This window comes from Furipterus horrens, unplaced genomic scaffold (assembly GCF_987537825.1).
Source record: "Furipterus horrens unplaced genomic scaffold, mFurHor1.1.pri manual_scaffold_10, whole genome shotgun sequence".
In the NCBI taxonomy this organism is placed as follows: domain Eukaryota; kingdom Metazoa; phylum Chordata; class Mammalia; order Chiroptera; family Furipteridae; genus Furipterus; species Furipterus horrens.
The window spans coordinates 83562853-83576755 of NW_028327180.1; the positions used below are offsets into that span (position 1 = coordinate 83562853).

Sequence of the window (13903 nt, forward strand, 5' to 3'; positions counted from 1 at the left end):
CACAGTAAAATTCGGCTCCATTTCCTCAGCTGACATCTCTCTGAACCTCTCCCTAAGTCCCTCCATATGCAATCTGGCCTCCTTCCTCTTGAACTTCTCTCATTCTCTCTTCCTCTAAGTGACTCATCAAAGGTCCCCTAGCAATTCCAGTGTGTGTCCTTCAGGGCCCCTGTCAGCTTCAGGACATTCTCTTTGGGATTCCCCTTCACCCTGTGACTGGGTTTGGGGTTGGGGTGAGCATTTCTCCTTCAGTTCAGCTGACAAATATTTGTTGAGTGCTTTCTGTGGGCCAGGCCCTCTGCTGTGATCAGGGGAAAAGAGACAATAAGTTGCTAAATAAACTGGAGGATGTGAGACTTGGATAAAGTGCTATGAGAGGAAATAAGTGGAGCGAAGTGACAGGGACATCTGAAGATTGAAAGAGCTTACTTAGATCAGGTGGGAGAGAGGGTGTCTTGGAGGAGGTAACACTTGAGCTGAGTCCTGAGGGATGAGAAGAGGTGAGGACAAGAGGTGACAGACAGGGAACAGCTCTCCGGTGGGAGAGACCGTGGTGTGGTTAACAAAACAGAAAGGGGCCACTGTTGCCGGAGGAGTGGGCAGGGCAGAGGACTGGAGGTGAGGGCAGAAGAGCACAAGGTGGCATTTTATGTCAGAGCCGTGACATGATCTCATTTAAGCAAGGAAAATAATGTAAATAAAAATGTCATTTTCTGCCCTGGCCAATGTGGCTCAGTTGGTTGGAGCATTGTGGGTCTGATCCCTGGTCAGGGCACATGCCTAAGTTGCGGGTTCAGTTCCTTGTCGGAAGCAGTACAAGGAGGCAACCAATCAATGTTTCTCTCTCGTGTTGATGTTTCTCTCCCTCTCTCTCTCCCACCTGTCCCCTCTCTCTAAAATCAATAAGCATGTCCTCAGGTGAGAATTTTAAAAAATTATTTTTTCTTTCACATTTTACCAAACTGTCCCTGCAACTTTCTACCCAGACTTAGCAAAGATGAAGTTTTCCTTCCTCTCCGCAGTGACAGTATTGCTTTCTCAGTTGTCAACAAGGGTCTCCAATTTTCCCCGTAGTAATATCTTGTTCATGTGCATCCCAATGTTTTGAGTGACTGAGCAGGCTGTAAACTTACTTGGGCAGGGAACTGTGCATTACACCAATGATCTATCAATAGCAACAATAATAATTACTATTACTACTCAATAACAGAGTACAAACTATGTACTTTAAGTGCATGATCATAGTTTGTCTTTCTTATAAGTGCCATGAAGTTTCTCATTTTACAAAAAAAAAAATATAACTGAGGCTCAAAGAGGTGAAGTAAGTTTCCCAAAGTCATACAACAGATAAGGCCAGTGCAGCAAATGAACGCCTACCTGTGTTCATAGCCTGTTTCTTTGCTGGCTTACAGTTCCTCCCAGTGAACAGGAGTGGAAATGCAGGATAAACAAAAGAAGTGGTGATGCTGCCAATAGTGACTGAGAGATTGTCTGGGCCAGGATACAGAGGTCAGGAAGCTGTTCTCTCTAGTCTCTCCCTAGGCAATCACATCCGTGCCCTTGGCTTTGAGCATCCTTTGTATTAGCTCATACCTGTCCTCTGATCTACAGACTCCCAGTTCCAACTACCGATTGCACACCTCCACTTAGATGTCTCATGGACACCTGAAAGGAACATGTGCAAAACAGAGCCCTCATTTTACCCTGCAGACGTACTTCTCCCACTTCCCACAGTCTTCACTGGAGCCAGGAATGTGAGACTCATCCCTGAGTCTTCTCTTTTCTCATCACCAGCTCATGTTTATTTCCATGCGAAACTTGTCCTGATCTATTCACTTCTTGCATCTTCACCATCATTTCAAGGTCTCAGCACGACTGTCTCCAGTTTGGATGACCTCTCATTGTTACCCCTGAGCCACTCTTGCCCCCTTCATTTGCTCTTTCTAGAGCTTCAGAAAAGAGCCTTCTGAGACTCCAGAAGGGTCATTTTCCTTCTTGAGACCCTTCACCACTTCTCATTGCCCTTAGATTAGAATCTGAAAGTATTGCCAAGGCTTCTACTTAGGATGACTATACTTTCTTGTTTGCCCAGGACATTCTTGATTTTCACCTGTTGTGGGTCAGTTATCGCCAATTAACTATTTTTAGTGCCTCTCTCATCCTCAAGAGCATCATAGTTTGGACCTCAAATAATAGAGTCACTCAAGCTATGAGGCCTCCATAATCTGCCCAGCTCATCTCTTCAGGGTTATTCCCACCATTGCTCACCATGCTCTGGCCATGCCGGCCACATCTCAGGCCACTGCAAGCTCTTGTACAACTCAGGACTGTGGCTCATCTCATTCTTCCTGCCTGTGACACTTCCCTGTCCACTGTTTACATGACTGGCTCCTCAAATCTCAGCTCAAAATGTCCCCTTTTCATGAGGACGCCCACCCTTTGAATATGTATCTCTCCTGTGCCTTAAGAGCCTCTATCACTTTCTTTTTTCATCTACTATTGGGTTATCTCCATAATTAGAATCAAAAGCCCATGAGGGCAGGAACCATTCCCTTCCTTCCCCCTGCTTTATTACTAGAAGTTAGCACAGGGTTCAGGGTATGACAGGTGCTCAATACATATTTGTTGAAAGACTGGATGAATGAATGACTAGCTGGCTGGCTGAATGGAAGAGCACATCATCCTGAGCCCAGAGAAGTTCACAGACTGGCAGGGTCCACTAGACTTGAGATTTAGGAAAGGGATTTGGTGGGGAGTGAAGTGAGAGAGAAATGTTTGACCATCATCTTGGCCACTATCACTGGGCAATTCTCATACAACCCATAACAATACCACCATAATCCCCTACACTGTATATATGTTCTCTCATTTGACCCGACACCAATTCTCTGGGGTAGATCTTTAATAAGACCTGAGGTTCAGAGAGTTGCCCTGACCAATCTCAAGGAGAGAGAGCCAGGTGGAAGGTGTTCTGCCTGGAAACAGGGCAGAAATCAAGAGCTTGGTTTCTGGGGTCAGTGTTTGGGTTTGAAACAATCCACATCGTCTACTTATTCGTATAACATTACTTAGAGTCACTCACTTAACCCCTGAGTGTCTCAGTTAGCACATCTATAAAGTGGGGGTGATAACTGTACCTGCCCTAAAGCATGTTGTGAGGATTTAATGCAATGATGCAAGTTTAGCCAGTGCCTGTCACATAGTAAGAGTTTGTATATTGTTTTCTCTGATAACTGAAGCATTGGCAGTGCTTTTGCCAGCACATTTACCAGTCCCCATGGTCACCACCACCGGCCCAACAGAGCTCTCACCTCGATCTGAAGCTGATACCATTCCTGGACTCTCCTGTTCAGGTACGCAGTGGTCACCAGCCAGCCATCTGGGGTCACTCGGAAGGCAGAGCCGTCGTTCCCCTTGGTGATTTGAAAGGAGTAGGGGGGCCCATTCTCTGGGGAGTCTGGGTCACTCAGGATCAGCTGCAGGACTTTGCTGCCAAGGGGGCAGTTCTCCTGAGATCGAAAATGACAGAAAATCAAATTGCAAAATGAGTCCCAGTTCTTTGTCTCACACCTTTCTGGATCCCCTTCTCTCGAATGAGTCCCCGGCACTCTGGCTGTTCCCAGGCCATGCCTGCCCCTCGCGCTGTCACTCATTCATTCTGCCTGCCTGCGAGTTAGTTGTTGACTTTGTCCATCTAGACCAGTGCAGAGTCACCGTCGCTCTTTGGGTAGACTGATACCAGTGGTGAGCACCCTCCGCTGGGAGGGAAATGAGGGGAGGGTGGGTTCAGGATGCCTTTGGAAGGTCAAGCATACCTGAACAGAGGTGCTGTAGTTGAGCTGGAAGAATCTTGGTGGGTTATCATTGACATCAACCACTTGGATGGCGACGTCTATGTCCTCATGCAGTGGGGGCCGTCCGCTGTCTGTGGCTCGGACCCTCAGGGAATAGCTGGAAGTCTATTTAGCAAAATACCCAGTGGAGAGTTAGCAGTGAGACCCCTCAATTCTGCCTCCCAATTCATCACAAATATTTTCAGAAAAATAAGAGACAGTCCCCTATGTTTACCCCCATTGCCCAACCATGGCATTTTAGGGCCCAAGTTTTGGAGTCAGGCAGAAATAGATGTGATTTCCAGTTCAGCCATTTACTAGCTGTGAGACCTTTGGAAAGTGACCAAAATTCTCTGAGGATGATATCAGCACCCACATCCTAGGATTCTTTTAAGGACAAACTGGCATAATGAATATAAAGCACTTAGCAAAGTTCCTGGCACAGAGCAGGTGCTCAATAAATGATAACTTGTTATAATGAGCTAATTAATGATTCCTGGTCAATGGTGAGAAGCTGGTCTGAGCTCCTCCAGGGAAGATTAAGGGTTGCTCAGTCCCTCTCCTGCCTCTGGCCTCACAGGCCATAGTGGCCCCGCAGAGAAAACAACCGGGGGCGGGTCTGGAGAAGTGTCAGAATGGGGCATTAACTATGATTCATTCTCTGGGCCTGTAGCAGAGCTATATTCTGCTTTGATGGGCTCAGATCGGGTCCCTCCCACATGACTCACCTGTTCCCAATCCAAGGCCTTGGCCACCTGCAGCTCGCCCTTCTTGGGGTGGATGGTAAAGTGCCTGAGCTGGTTCCCTCCTACAAGGCTGTAGGTGATGGCATTGTTTAGGGGTCCATCTTTGTCAGTAGCTGACACCTGCAGTGGAGGAGGGTGGTGACTGAATTGAGGGGCAAGAGGGACCAAAATGGAATCTTGGCCCCTGGGAGCACAGGGAGCACAGATATGTCCCCTCCCCAATGAATGGATTACAATTATCTTGCCAAAGGAATCTCATTATTTATATCGTAGTATGGATTTCAGCATGCCATGGTTCGTTCCTTTATCCATTCATTAATTTATTTACTCATTGACCTGTACTGATAGAGTGCTGGTTCTGTGCTAGGAGGCAAGGGATGTGGCAAAATGAATATGCCCACAAAAAGCCTAACATACAATTTTATGGATAATTCTAATTTGGGGGCAAGGTATGATCAGCTTTCTAAAGCTGATCAGCGTAGAAAATGCAGTGGTAAATTCCAGCTAGAGAGATTAGAAAAGGATTCATGAAGACTTGAAGGATAAGGATGGCTTCTGGGAGGGAAGCCTGCATTCCAAGCTGAGGAAACAATGTGAGCCCAGAGGTGTGAAAGTACAGAGGATGTTTGGGGAAAGGCACATCTTCCTGTGTGGTTGGAGTACAGGGTGCTTGTCAGGGAGTGGAAGGAGGTAAGACTAGAAGGCAGAATGAAGAAGGGTCATAGAGAACCTTGAATATGGACATACAGAACTTCACTCCATGCAGTTGGGAACAACTACATGTTTAAATGCAAAGAGGTGTTATTTACTGTCCCCCCTTTTCCTCCCCTCCCATAATGACACTCCATGTTATGCACTGTGACCAGGCCTTTCTCCGGCTTTGGAGCCTCTAATAGTCTTCTGGGCCCTTTCCCATGCCCCATTCTGTCAGTACTTGATCTAGATCTCATCAAACATGTCCCTGAGACATTTTGTCATGACACTTGGGCCGAATGGCTACAAGTCAGAGTCCTGTCTGTAGTGTATTAATTGATAAACTAATCCATGCTCGTAGATGACCAGAGGAGAGACAGATAAGAATCCAACACAGAGTCCATGTCCCCCCAAACAGCAGAATTGCAGATCCTTACTGTGAGCACAGTGTCACCCACGATGGCATTCTCTAAGACTCTCGTGCTGTACAGATTCTGGGGGAATCTGGGTTGGTGTTCGTTGATATCAGTGACGTTGACCACGACTGTGGTCATGTCACTGATGGAGGAAGAACCCTTCTGGCTGCACTCGATGGACAGGAAGTACTTAGGGCTTGTTTCAAAGTCCAGACTCCTGTTGACGTACAGGATCCCTGAAGAAAAGAGAGTTGATGGGAGCCTTGAGGCCATTGGGACCACAGTGGCAGAGGGCTGAGAGGCCTTGGGCCAAATGCTAAGAGAGGTGGCTCAATAGAGTTAGGAGATACAGATTTCCTCCATCACCCCCTCCATCCCTTCCTTCATCATCTCCTCCATCATCCCGTCCTTCATCATCCTCTTTATTTACCCTCCCTCATTACCATCCTCTCTCCCTCAAGCTCTTCTCATTTTCCTTATTATTATTGTCCACAGCAGTGTTTTCCTCAGTTATTTCTTTAATATTTTATTGAGAGCTCATTGATATCTCATTCAATCTGTAATATTAAATCTATCTGTATTAGATCTATAATAACCCCATGGAGCACTACACAGTGATTTCCATTTTGTAGGTGAGTCAACTGATGCTCAAGTGACCTGCCCAAGCTCATCAGCTAATAAATGACGGAAGTTGAATTATAAAGAGTTTTGTAATGCCCAAAGTTGTTCAGCAAGTTGTTAGCGCACAGCCTTATTATTCTGAAAACTGCAAAGGAAAAGAATAAGGGTTTTTTCTTGCCATTCCTGGATAAGCAAGTAGTTAATGGTGGAAAACCCTTCTTTATAAAAGAATTTCAGTAAGTAAGTGCATGAGGGATGATAGATTTAGAAAATCACCATTTTGTAGCTCCAAATGAAATAATACATATCTAGGAAATAATTATCAAAGGCTGCTGAAACCATTATAAGAAGAGCTGATGAAGAACTCTATATTGGATGAATCAGGTTGACAACTCTAAGGCCACCGTCCATCAAAAAGAACCAATCAGCCTCCTGACATAGTGCAAAGGAGAACCCAACATTGTCTTCAAAGCATTGTTGCCCCCCAAATTGAGGTTGAATCTGATCGAGGTCTTTGATCCAAATGTCATTTATAAGACATATAAGGGCTAGAGGGATATGTTATATGATGCATCATAAAGATACAGCTAGCCAATCCAAAATATAAAAAATTCTGACTAACACATGGCCCAAGTTTTTCATTAAATAAACAGCAAGAGGAAGAGGAAAATGTTAGCTATTAAAAGAAACTTAAGATATCGCATATAAACCAAATGCAATATGTGGATATTTGGGAGATGTTGACAGACAAACTGACTTCAAAAAGACATTTATAAGATAACTTGAAAATTATCTGACTAAGTAGTAGACAGGATTAAAGAATTATCTTTTAGGTGTGATAATGGTATTATGGTTGTGTTTATAAAAGGAGTTCTTATCATTTAGAGATATACACTGAAGTATTTATGAATAAAATGATATGATGTCTGGGGCTTACTTTAAAATAACTCAGCAGTGGGTAGATGTGGGAGGGTGGCAGGTGAAGATGAAACTAGACTGGTCTGTGTTCATAATTCCTGAAGCTCGGTGATGGGAACAGGTAGTTTATACTGTTTTCTATTTTTATTTGTTTAAAGTCTTCATAATAAAAACTTTGAAAAAATATTGCTCAGCAATAAGGTGGCTGCTTTAGGAGGCAGACAACATTATTGCAGGGGTGCTGTGGGGAGGCTCCGTAGGGGCGTGGTATGAGCCGGGGACCCTCCTGGGCCCTTCCATGAGGTTCTGTGAGTCTGACTGAGACTTTTCTGTGGCTAGGAGCAAAGAAGGGAGACAATTTCCTAGTTCTCTCTCTTCATTTGAATAAGGGCAAACTCCAGGGGGCCAGGATCTTTGGGAAGGGCTCCAGGAGGGAAGCAGGCAGCCTTGTCCTGGGCCACTTACGCCCCACATTCCAGTAACTACTTCTATGTCTGCAGCCAAGAATGGAGAGTGGCCTCAGCCTCCCAGGGCTGGGTCTGAGCTGAAACCTTGAAGCTGCAAACTGTAGGAGAGTGGGTTGTCTAGGGTCCTGGGTGGGGATGTGGGGGAATAAGAGGCATCCTCCCATAAGCTGGCCCCAGGGTGCAGAGGGAACCTGGAGAGATGCAGACTAAAGAAAGGGCCACAGGACATTGGCCCATGAAGGGTTCATGTAGCAGATACACCCTATATGTGAGGAACCCAGAGTTCCACAAGACAGGGGCAGGGACTGCTCCAGGTGCTCTCTCACCTGTGCGGGCATCCAGGCGGAACCTCCCCTGCTCATTCCCGCTGACCATGCGGTAGCCGGTCTTCTCAGAACCTGGGCGGGTGAGGGTGGCCAGCTGCAGCACCTCCGTGCCGAGCCGGGCATCCTCGGGCACCTGCACACTGTGCTCTGTGTTCAGGAACACGGGCAAGTAGTCTTCGAGGCCCACCACAGACACTGTGACGGTGCCCAGTGTGGACAGCGGGATTGGGGTGCCCAGGTCAGAGGCACGGACGGTGAGCTGCAGTGCTGCCTGTGGCCTGACCCGCAGGGGCTTCTCCAGCCGGATCACGCCCGTGGTGGCTTCGATGGAAAAGTGGCCTTCGGCAGAGTCCGTCAGGGAGTAGACCACCTGGGCATTGGTGCCTGTGGGGGAGACCAAGGGTGTCTGAAGAGTTAATGGTGAACGGGTGCAAGGTCAGAGGATGTGTCCTATGAGGGTCATGGGATTGGAAACACGTGACTGAAGACACTAGGACTCCTCCCCCCTGAAAGGGAAAGTTGCACTGAGACAGATAATCACCGCATCCTAGTGTTGGAGGGGCCGTCATGGGCGGAGGGTCTAGGAGATCTGTGTGGCTGCAGAGGGCAGGACCAGGGCCAATGATGGTCAGCTCCAAATAGTTAGCACTTGATAATTATCTGAGGTACCATGGAAGGAAGGGGCTGCCTAGGAAGTAGGGAACTTCCTGTCTCTGAAGGTGAGCAAGCATTGGCTAACTGAGCATGTACAGGGCTTTGAAGCCATTAGCTGTGTTTACACTATGTGCCCTCCCTAGAGCTCCTGCATCCTTCCAAAATCTCTCACCTCCTTCATTGCCAAAATAAAACTCACTTCCTCTAGGGAAGTTGTAAATTTACTTTGCTGGGGTCAAACAAAAGAGGGTGTTTTGATTGCATTTTTATCATCATCATTATCTTATGCTGATCTGGCTACTTTGACCCAAGGGCATTTCTTACCCTACCTCAATTTTAAAATTTGACTCAAGAAAATTGGACACACACACACATATATGATGTCATTTATATGCGTATGTTTGTGTATAACCACAATAAAGCACTTGATGGCAGAAGTTATAACTGGCATAATAGGGAACAAATACTCTTGGGTGTACCCAATTGGCCTTGTAAATTTTAAAAGGAAAAAAATTAACCCTCATGAAAATGGTGTCATTAAAATTAAAATGTAAAATATTTCACTTCATTGTATAGAAAATGGATCAAGGAATTTAGTAGGCTTAATGGAGTTTGTGCCCAAAATCTCTTTCTTTTGGTGAATTAATCAGAGTTGAATAATTCTGATTGGTGTATTTTAGATTAAATGTTTGCATTCAAAATGTCTTTGAGTTTAAATGGCAGGATTGAAAGGAAAGTGTTCTAGGTCCAAGTGGCAGTGAGAAAAAATGAGGCTGAAATGCCCTGTACTGGCCTCAAAAAGTTGCCCAAATCTTTTGTCATATAGCACTGAGGTATGCAGTTGGTGGACAAGCATTTTCCACTTGTAGGTGTCTGTAGACTCAGGGAGGAAGCACAGTTTTTACAGGTCCCAGAGCAACACACAGAGCCAAACCCTGGCCCAAGGTGACCCCCGTGAGCAAATGGCTTCCAAGTCTTCTCCTTCTCACCTTGGTCTGGATCCCGAGCCAGTACCACTGCCACAGGGGTCTTGATTGTGGTGTTGTCAAAGACAGCCACAGCACAGTGGCTGGGGAAGAAGCGGGGGGCATTGTCATTCACGTCCTCCACGTGCAGGGTCACATCTGCCTGGCAGGACTGGCCGCCTCCATCCGTCGCCTTGGCAACAAGGCTGTACACATCCTTCCTCTCTCGGTCTAGGGCTGTGAGTGTGGTCAGTACCCCTGGCCGTAGAAATGACAGCAAGTGAGCTTCATCTGGGGGAACGTAACCCCAACACAGGCTTTCTAGATATTTCTCTGAGACAGAGTCTTATCCCAGAGAAAAGAAATCAGTCCTGCGTATGTATGTTTAGGAAAGAAGCTCAGCCTGTATCCCCTCTCCCCCAATACCCGCTCACTTCCCTAATTCTCCCAAACACACTTGACCAACACATCACCAATTGGACAACTGCACCAACAAGCTATAAAGAGGCACAACATTTTAAAAAGACAATTAGACAATTTATAACATCACAGAACAAATATTTATCCTTTGGCCCACAGTTTCACTTCTAGAAATACATCCTGTAGAATGACCAATCCAATAAAGATATTGTTTATAATAGCAACATACTGAAACCATTCTATATGTTTTTCAAAAAAGGACTGGTTAAATACATAATGATTTAGCCACACAGTAAAATACTGTGCAATCAAAAAGGGATTATGATAGAGCTTTACATACTGCCTTGCTGATTTCTCCAAGGTATTGTTATGTGAAAGAAAGCAAATCACAATATAGTATTCAGTATAAATATTTTAGAGATGCATGGAAAACCAGTATGATAAAATATATCTCAAGAGTGCTTATTTGGAGGATGTTGGTTATTATGTAGACTTTCTAATTTCTGTACAATATACAGCTACATTGTTTGAATTTTTGTACAATAAACATGTATTATTCCCATATTCAGAAAAACCACCCTCTTTTGGACTCCAGTGATCACCCTGCAGCTGAACAAACAACAGCAGAAAGAGATCAGGTAACCCACCTGGGGTGACTCAGCAAACCCAACGAGAGTCTATTCAGGCAGCTTCCTGGGACACCACTCTCGCCTGCCGCCTCCCTGCTCAGGAATCTTCAGGGCTACTGGGTCCAAGCCAAGTGTTGGCAGCTGGCCCTCCATGACTGGGTCCTTCCTGCTGCCCATACCCACACCCTCCCCCACAGGAACAGGACAGGGACCCCACCTCTGCAGGCTGCTCTACAGAATGGAGCAGGCCAGACCCCACCCTGCCTTCCCCACTAGACTCTCACAGCCCAACCTCTCCCAGGTATTCGCGTCTATCCTGCAGGACTTCCTGCTTCCTGCTCTCTGCTTTGTCCCCTAACTAATGATAATGACAATGGCAACCACATCTATTAAACTCTTATTATGTGCCAGACCTGGGTTAGGCTTCCATGTACTTTATCTCTGATCCTTGCAACAATATAGGTTTTAGCCCCAGTCTGCAGCATACACATCTCGACCTCATGTCTTTGACCTGGGCGCTCACCTGCCTGAATCATTTAATGGTTCTAAAGGTGGGAGCTATTAAATGGTTTACTACTCTTTCATCCCCTGGTTAACTCCTGTATGTCCTCAAGCTTCACATAAAATGGCCTTTCTTCAGAGAGCTTTTACTTAATTGCACTCCCAAGCCTAAGTCAAGTTCTCCTACCAAAATTCCCCTTTAAAACCTGCCTTTCTTCTTAACTTAGTGTATTTTAAACCACTGATTCAATAACTGCCTTTCCTATTAGATTTTAATAGAAATAATTGGTTATGTCCACAACATCTAGTGTAATGCTTTGTGCCAATATGTGTTTTCTGAGTAGATGGATGAATACGTTAATTCCTGTTTCTTTCCACAAGGAGTCTCATAGTACTGGGCACTTGGTATTGAGTAAATAAATAGTTCAAGGTTGTAGCCCAGAAAACCCACCTGAATGAGGATCTAGTTTAAATTCATCTGCTCCAGGACCATGGAGAGTATATGTGATCTGAGCATTGGTATCAGAGTCCAAGTCTGTTGCAGAAACTTTCAAAATGAAGTGCCCTGGAGATGTATCTTCACTGACTTTGCTGGTATAGAGAAGCTGGAGATGGAAGACAAAGAAGAGGGAAATTGTGGGAGATACACTTAGATCTAGAAAGAGGCAGAGTGACAGAGAGAGAAGCAGAGAGATTGGAGGGGAGAGTTGTACACACACACACACACACACACACCATGGGAAATTTAGGGTTGAAATATCACTTGTCAACAATGTAACGGCCTTGTCTGCATGTTTGTGAATATGTATAAGCTGGAGGAGGTTATCTGTGTTGGTCTGTATTACCCATGCAGATGTGGGGATATGCATATATGAGCATGGGCAGCAGTGCAGGGTGTGTCTGGAGGCAGGCATGTATGGATGTATTTGATATTAATGATCCATGCTAACAAGCTGATCTGTGGAGGGGGTTTCCCATTCAGCATGACAGATTGTGTGTTTGGAGAATGAAGAAGTTAATTTATTTCAGGGAATGTTTTGCATATAAATGACCCTTTCTAGGGAGTGTACAGGGAGAGGTATGGATCATGGGTCCTAAAGAGCTTGATGACATCCCTGTGGGGAGGCCAGGAATTACCTAGAATGCTCTGTGCCCGAGGCACTGGTTTGAGGCCAGCTGCAGAGATGCAAGGGCAGGTGTTGTCGGCAATGGCCAGCCTCAGAGATGGTCCCCTGAGCCCTTCTTCCTCTTGCCCTTCACTCCAGCTTCCTTGCCTCCACTCCCACCCAAGCCCTCACCAGACTCTCTCACCTGTGAGCACTGAGGGCTATTATCATTGATGTCCAGGACAAAGATCTCCACAATGACTGAAGCCTGGAACTTGCCATCAGAAGCTGTGATTTGGAGCAAGTACTTGGCAATGTGCTCACGGTCCAGGGTCTTCCTTGAGAAAATCCTCCACTCATCTTCAACTTGACTGATGCCAAATTGGCCCAAGGGGTCTCCCTCTAAAAACATGAGACAGATTCCAGAAACTGAGCAACAGGAATGAACCATGCTTCATGCTACAGGTGACTGCCTGTCTGACACTTAGATTTGCTAGGAAAGGCAAAAATTTCCTCTTTCAACTAGGGACCCACAGTTCCACATCAAGTCAGTTATTTGCTGTTATGAAACATAACCATGTTTTCTGACCTCAAGGGTCACCTGCTGATTGGAATTATTAGTGTAAGAAGTGCCACTCCAAAATATGTGGCTGAGGGCAGCTTCCTTCCTTCCTTCCTTCCTTCCTTCCTTCCTTCCTTCCTTCCTTCCTTCCTTCCCTCCTTCCTTCCCTCCTTCCTTCCCTCCTTCCTTCCCTCCTTCCTTCCCTCCTTCCTTCCTTCCCGCCTTCCTTCCTTCCTTCTCTCCTTCTTTCCTTCCTTCCTTTCTTCCTTTCTTTCTTTTTTGTGCTTTGGAAGGAATTGGAGGAAGTTAAAGGGAAGCAAATTTTAATTCTATACAAGAGCCTTATAGTATATGTTCAACAATAAAGGAGGAGAAAGTGACCAACAATACTGAACTCTCTGAGGTTTTATTTTACAACTGAGGACACAGACTAAGTGGAGGGTCAAATGAATACTAGATTTGCTTCTGAGTCACCTTTCCTTGACACCAATCACTGGAAGAAGGGAAATGGGTTTCTGAGATTCTAAGATTCCACAGTTCTAAGATTCAGCTATTCTAAGCATTGATGATATATTGACATTGTTCTATGATTCAGAGATTTTAAATCTTTTGTGTTTTTAAGAGTCTGATATAAGATGATAAAATCCTATTTCCCTAAGGTTCCATATTTCAAACAGTTCTGATGCAGGATCTGTCTCCAGGAGTGTATGATTCTTGGTTGAAACTTCAGGCTCACTAACTCTCCTCCAGACAGCAGTGATCACTAAAGGAACCATGTCTATGGGAATGGGATGACATGGTGCTCAGAAGAGGGAAAAAGAGACATTGAGAAGTAAAGAAACTCTTTTGGCCACTGCTTGGCTGGCTCAGCCATTGGGCAGGAATTGGGGTAGTAGGTTTGCAATAGTTATACACTGAGGAAAGCAGTTGATGGGGTGTGATTTTAATCCCAGCCCTGACAGAAGCTTGGTGTGTGACCTTGGTCGAGTTTCTCCCTCTATCCGAGCTTTGGTTCTCCCATATATAAAATGAAAGGATTGGGCTGG

At 45.5% G+C, this 13903-nt stretch overlaps 1 protein-coding gene across 1 annotated transcript in view; it reads right to left on the reverse strand.

The window, feature by feature from the left end:
• Positions 1-13903, reverse strand: part of FAT2 (FAT atypical cadherin 2) — a 67862-nt gene that overhangs the window by 14819 nt on the left and 39140 nt on the right. The window contains exons 11-18 of the mRNA XM_090288446.1: positions 12501-12697; positions 11641-11794; positions 9664-9897; positions 8021-8404; positions 5710-5924; positions 4562-4699; positions 3816-3959; positions 3312-3509 (exon numbers count right to left, since the gene is read on the reverse strand). Of these exons, the coding sequence (XP_090144572.1) occupies positions 3312-3509; positions 3816-3959; positions 4562-4699; positions 5710-5924; positions 8021-8404; positions 9664-9897; positions 11641-11794; positions 12501-12697 (1664 nt within the window). The remainder of the gene's footprint in view (positions 1-3311; positions 3510-3815; positions 3960-4561; positions 4700-5709; positions 5925-8020; positions 8405-9663; positions 9898-11640; positions 11795-12500; positions 12698-13903) is intronic.